The sequence below is a fragment of the Carcharhinus amblyrhynchos genome, chromosome 3 (assembly GCF_965287045.1).
Source record: "Carcharhinus amblyrhynchos chromosome 3, sCarAmb.v2.hapA, whole genome shotgun sequence".
NCBI lineage: Eukaryota > Metazoa > Chordata > Chondrichthyes > Carcharhiniformes > Carcharhinidae > Carcharhinus > Carcharhinus amblyrhynchos.
Genome location: NC_137326.1, coordinates 87,690,484 through 87,696,483, shown reverse-complemented (window position 1 = coordinate 87,696,483; position 6,000 = coordinate 87,690,484). Strand labels below are relative to the sequence as shown.

At 37.0% G+C, this 6,000-nt stretch overlaps 1 protein-coding gene across 2 annotated transcripts in view; it reads right to left on the bottom strand.

The window, feature by feature from the left end:
- Positions 1–1,660: 1,660 nt before the first annotated feature.
- The window catches only part of LOC145341439 (cholinesterase-like), a 28,673-nt gene continuing 24,333 nt past the window's right edge, over positions 1,661–6,000 (bottom strand). For both annotated transcript variants that reach the window (XM_080186389.1, XM_080186390.1), the window contains one exon: positions 1,661–2,017. In XM_080186389.1, the coding sequence (XP_080042515.1) occupies positions 1,893–2,017 (125 nt within the window). In that variant the 3' untranslated portion in view covers positions 1,661–1,892. The remainder of the gene's footprint in view (positions 2,018–6,000) is intronic.

Sequence of the window (6,000 nt, the reverse complement as noted above, 5' to 3'; positions counted from 1 at the left end):
CAATGAGTCCTGTAGAGCACTTGAAAGTGAGCAAAGCTAACAACTGTGCATCTCCTTGACCAGATGGGAAAATTGAGAAATTAATAGCTCAAGGGCTGAGTAAGAAGTAAAAAAAAGGGTGAATTCACTGTCAGATCAGACACAGAAGGTGAAATAAAGAGATGGAAAGAAAGGTTGGATAATGAGAAGGGATAGAAAAAAAAACATAAATCATTTTAATTTTCACATTTTTGCAATATCCAACACTTCTGTTGTTAAAACCTAGAGTAATAAGACTCCACACTTAAATAGTTAATTTTCATCAGAGAAGTTCATTGATAGTAATTAACAATTAGAATGGTAAAAGAATGTTTGACAGCTAATACAATGTTAATGAATTGCACTGGTTCCAATATAGACTCATTGCGTCACTTTAGACCAACTTCAATTTTCTGTAGCAAGTTTAAATACAGCAAGTGAACCCCAGTCAATACTTCACAGTGGTGAGCTATTCACATTTAACTGTGCATCTTCTGTTGTCTGAAGTTGCTGTACCATTTGTGCATATTATAATGACCGCGATCAATCTCACCATTATTTTGACAGGAAATTATAATTTTGATTTATATTAGTTGCCCTACTTGTTTTAGGTTAAATTATTTAATGAAAAAAATAAGTATTAAAACAGCAGGTCATATTCTGGTGAAACAGTATTATAGTATTGTACTCTACATCAGCTGTTGATACATAGGAGGTGAAAGATTCAAGCTGAGGTGTAAGTACATTCCAAGTAAAATGGAAACCAGGAAACAGGATAAAAGCTGAATGACAAAATTACTAGAGAGAATGAAATGTAAACAATCAGGACATGTGGATTGAGAAAATAATGAGATAGATTTTAAAGAAGTGTTGGACGAAATATTACAATTTTTGCAGTGGTCCTGGAAGTGATAGTTGGGCACTTGCACATAATGCAACTTATAAATTGTGACATATTAGTTGTAAGAAATCTCACAACACCAGGTTAAAATCCAACTGGTTTACTTGGTAGCACAAGCCACTAGCTTTTGGAGCACTGCTCCTTCATCAGGTGAGTGGGAGTTCTGTTCCAAACAGGGCATACAAAGACACAAACTCAATTTACAAAATAATGATTGGAATGCAAGTCTTTAGAGGTACAGACAATGTGAGTGGAAAGAGTTTAAGTACAGGTTAAAGAGATGTGTTTCGTCTCCAGTCAGGATATTGTCGTGTGTCATGAAAGCTGTTTTGGAGAATGCTTACCTGAAGATCAGAGGCCGAATACCTGTGTCCGCTGACATGACACATGACAACGCAGAGTCGCTGAGCAGAGACTGATAGCCAAGTTCCGCACACATGCGGACGGCCTCAACCGGGATCTTGGGTTCATATCACGCAATCTGTAACCCCCATGACTGGCCGGGGCTTGCAAAATCTCACCAACTGTCCTGGCTGGAGACAATACACATTTTTTAATCTGGACTTAACCCTCTCTCCACTCACACTGTCTGTACCTTTAAGACTTGATTACTTGTAAAGACTCGCATTCCAACCATTATTTTGTAAATTGAGTTTATGTCTTTATACGCCTTGTTTGTGAACTGAAATCCCACTCACCTGATGGGCCAAAAGCTAGTGGCTTGTGCTATCAAATAAACCTGTTGGACTTTAACCTGGTGTTATGAGACTTCTTATTATGTTTATCCCAGTCCTACGCTGACATCTCCACATCATGACATATTAGTTGCCATACAGATGCTGTATAACATGTTTTGCACTTGGGAGTTCATAATTTTACCACTGAAGAGAGAGTACGTATTTCAGCCAAATACAGCCTTGTCCATTTGTCACATAATGAAACTGTATAACTTTGCAGAGATAAATCATGTTTCTTAAGCACTTGTACAATTATCTTTTTTTCTGTTATAAGCATTGAATTTACTTTTCCAATCTAACATGTAAGAGTTCCATCGATGGAATTCCTGCTTCCACTGTTGTTCTGTTTCATCCATGTGTTCTGGAAATAAAAATGCAATTCATAATTCATCCTTTTAAGTGGCAGTTCACAATAAGGATCTTAATTTAAAATACAGTACCGGTCTTGAAAAGAGATTATAATCACTGGTTAAAACATTTACAACACTGAGCAAAGTTATAAAGTTTTAGCAGCACAAGATATTTTAATTAAAACAAGTTTATTGTCACAAGCTGCACTATGCTAATTTTTGAAAGTCTACTGCATTTGCCACTGATACCGGCATGTCGGCATAAAGCCCTGTGAGCTAATTTTGTTTCTGAACATAATAGCAAAGAAATATGTTGCTGGATTATGGAATTTATCCTTTTTTGGTCGTGTCAAATTACTTGTATAAATATCTCTAGCTTGGAACTGATATTAATGTGCACTTAGTGCGCAAGATTCCTGGCACATTTCTCATCATTATTCTAAAAATGGAAATAAGGTCACAAAGACAAAAACAAAGCAGAACAAATATTAGCTTTATTTGCTTCACTGTTTATCATAAGTTCGTACTCCACTTCAAAACAGCCAAAAATACAGAGCTAAACTGACCAGTATAAAGCATGGGTAACCTGAGCTGCACAAATTTGTAGGAAGGGAAACCATGAGTGAATGACCTTTTCAAGATATACTAAAATGAGTACAAAATCTGGTACAGCAGGACCTCCAACATTAACCATCAGCTAAAATGGTTAACTTATTGTTGGGGTCAACTTATGCTTGGCCACTTTAAGTTGATTTCCATTAATAATTTTTCACATGACATTTTTATCATGCGTGAATTTTTAACAATAATTATTCTAATTGAAACAGAAGTAATAAGTAAATAACATTCTTTATCCTCCAGTTGCACACAAGGATCAGTTGCAGTGTTTTGTAATTATCGACAATGATCAACATGATATGTTGATCCTCCATGCAAGTGGAAGATCGAACAATGTTTTATTAAAATATCTTAATGTTTTTGCTACAATCTTTTCAATTATAAATTTCATTTTGTAGGGGATGAATTGTGGAAACAGTTATCTATTTATCTAAAATTTCAGCGGGTAATCAGCTGAGTATTAAAAGAGAAATCTGTACGCGTGCAGACACACACACACACACACACACACACACACACCTAATCATTTCTCAGAAATGTGTCAAACCACTGCAGGCTCACAGATGGACTCCTGCCAGCAGGATGAAATCCACTCTTTGCCAGCTTTAAACTCTGATGCTGCAGTACTAGTGGAGGGGGTTAGGCAGTGAAAATGAGTTAATTGTTTGAAAAATGGGGAGTTGCATCTTAGTTGGTCTAAACGAAAAAGGTTCCAAAAGTTTCATGAAAATTTAGGAAGGCAGACATAACTTAGATGTTTTCTAATTAGTTGGCATATTTAATAAAATTTGTGATACTAATTGCACTTAATTATGAATGTGATGTGTTAATTTCTGAAATAATTGGTACTTGAATCATGGAAGTAACAAAATGTAGCAATATTATCAATTACCCATTATTAAAACTAAACTAGTTTGTCTCCTTTCACATTTGTAATCTGTGCAATATGTTCAATTTTATTGTGTTTCTGTATGTTCCTGTTAAATTGAGAGTCTTCAGAGATGGTAACATTCAATGGACATGCTTGTTACATTGGTTCCAGTTTAGTAACAAGGGTTGGATCTGTTGCAAGTATTTCGGTAAGTTCCCACATCATTCAAGGGTTAATCAACCTTGTGGCTAAAAACAAATTACTGCAGATGCAGGAATCTGAAACCAAAACAGAAAATGCTGAAAATCTCAGCTAGTCTGGCAGCATCTGTAAGGAGAGAAAAGAGCTGACGTTGAGTCCAGATGACCCGCTCTCAAAGCCCTATCTTGTGGCAGTTGGTTTGAGGCAGTCTGTCAATCAACGTGTAACAAATACATGGAGGACTGAAACAGGTCCTATTTGAGTTAAATTAAAAGAACGAGTTGCAGGGAGCAGACTTTAAATAACAAGGACCATTGAACAACGATACCCCTTTGGAATAATTGTGTTCTGATTGGCATATCCATATATCTGAAAGTACGCTCATAAGTTAGCATTTTGAGCGTACTCAGTATTCTGGGAAGAAGGAACTTTGGAAGGCAAGACTGAAATCCGGTAAGATGGATCATTTTCAGAGCCATCCAAGTTAGAATAACCTTTGGAGGGAATAGCAGGGAGCGATCCTTGAAGATGAAGGTGGAAATCTCTAATGAGGCAGAGGTTCAATTTAATTGTCTGACTTGGTGTTTACTGATATGGGTGTGTTCTTGAGAAATCCATGGACTCTATCTTGGTTGCATATGTTAATTAGTCTGTAGTGTGGTGTTTTTGGACAGAGTTTGTCTGTTAACCACATGTACCTCATGTTTAACCTGAATGTTATGAGTATACAATACATATTGTAAGTTGTTTTATTTTTCTTAACTTGTATAGTGAAGTTTGCTTGTTCAAAACTTGTAGAATTTTGTGGCTTTATTCTAAAAGCAAATGTCTTGAATCTCAAACCTTACCTATTTCTAAACAAAATTTTTTTGGTCCTTAACTTGAGCTGTCTCTATGTCCCAGGGTCTGGCCAAGAATCGGAATAATAGTTATTAATGAAATGTCTAAGCTTATTAGGCACAATATTCCAAACTTTATTTAGTTTATGTTGCATTTATTTTAGAATCTTGTCTAAAACCTTCATATAAAATTTCTAATTGCATCTTAATGGAACGAAAGAATTAAGAGGCATGTACATTTATGGTGGTCTGTGGTATTGAACTGATAGGAAAACAAATAATTTAGTATATAATTATATCATGCACAAACATGAAGAAATATACTTATTATGTCAAAAGTAATGATTGGCACACCATCATCTACCTTAAACACTCACTCTCTCCACCACTGACGTGCAGTAGTAGTAATGTACACAAGATGCCGAGCAACAATTCACCAGACTTCCATGAACTTCCTGGATAAATATTGGCTTCCCAGCTGAAGAGATGGTGTCAGGTGGAGGGTTTCAGGTTCCTGGGCATTGAGACCGGTTCTGGGGAGGTGGGACCTACACAAATTGGATGGGTTACACCTGGGCAGGAATGAGACTGATGTCCTAGGGGGACTGTTTGCTTCAGCAGTTGGGGAGGATTTAAAATAATACGCCAGGGGCTTGGGAAGCTATGTAGGAGTCAGGGAAGGAGGGAGCAAGGACAAAAACAAAAGGTAGAAAAGGGATTAAGAAAAGTGATAGCAGAGAAACCAAGGACAAAGTTCAAACAGGGCAATAGAGAAAAATATTGGAGCAAAGCAAACAATGTTAAAAAGACAAGCTTAAAAGCTCTGTGACTTAATAGAAGGAGCATTTGCAATAAAGTGGATGGACTAATTGCGCAGATAGATGTAAATGTGTATGAGGTAATTGGGATTACGGAGACATGGCTGCAGGGTGACCAAGGGTGGGAATTGAATGTCCCAAGGTATTTCAAAAGGACAGGCATAAAGGAAAAAAAAGTGGTGGAATGGCACTGCTGGAAAAGAGGAAATTAAGACAATAGTGAGAAAGGATATTAGCTCTGATAATGTGGAGTCTGTATGGGTAGAGTTGAGGAATACTAAGGGGCAAAAAACGTTAGTGGGTGTCATATATAGACCCCCAAATTGCAGTGGTGATGTTGGGAATGACATTAAACACGAAATTAGAGATGCATGTGATAAGGGAACATCAGTGATCATGGGTGATTTTAATCGGCACATAGATTGGGCAAATCAAATTAGCCACAATAACGTAGAGGAGGAATTCCTGGAGTGTACAAGGGATGGTTTTCTTGACCAATATGTGGAGGAACCAACCAGAGATCAGGACATCTTAGATTGGGTACTGTGTAATGATAAGGGAATTGCTGCCAATCTAGCTGTATAAGACCCTTAGGGGATGAGCGACCATAATATGATAGACTTTTTTCTAAATCAAGATGGAGAGAG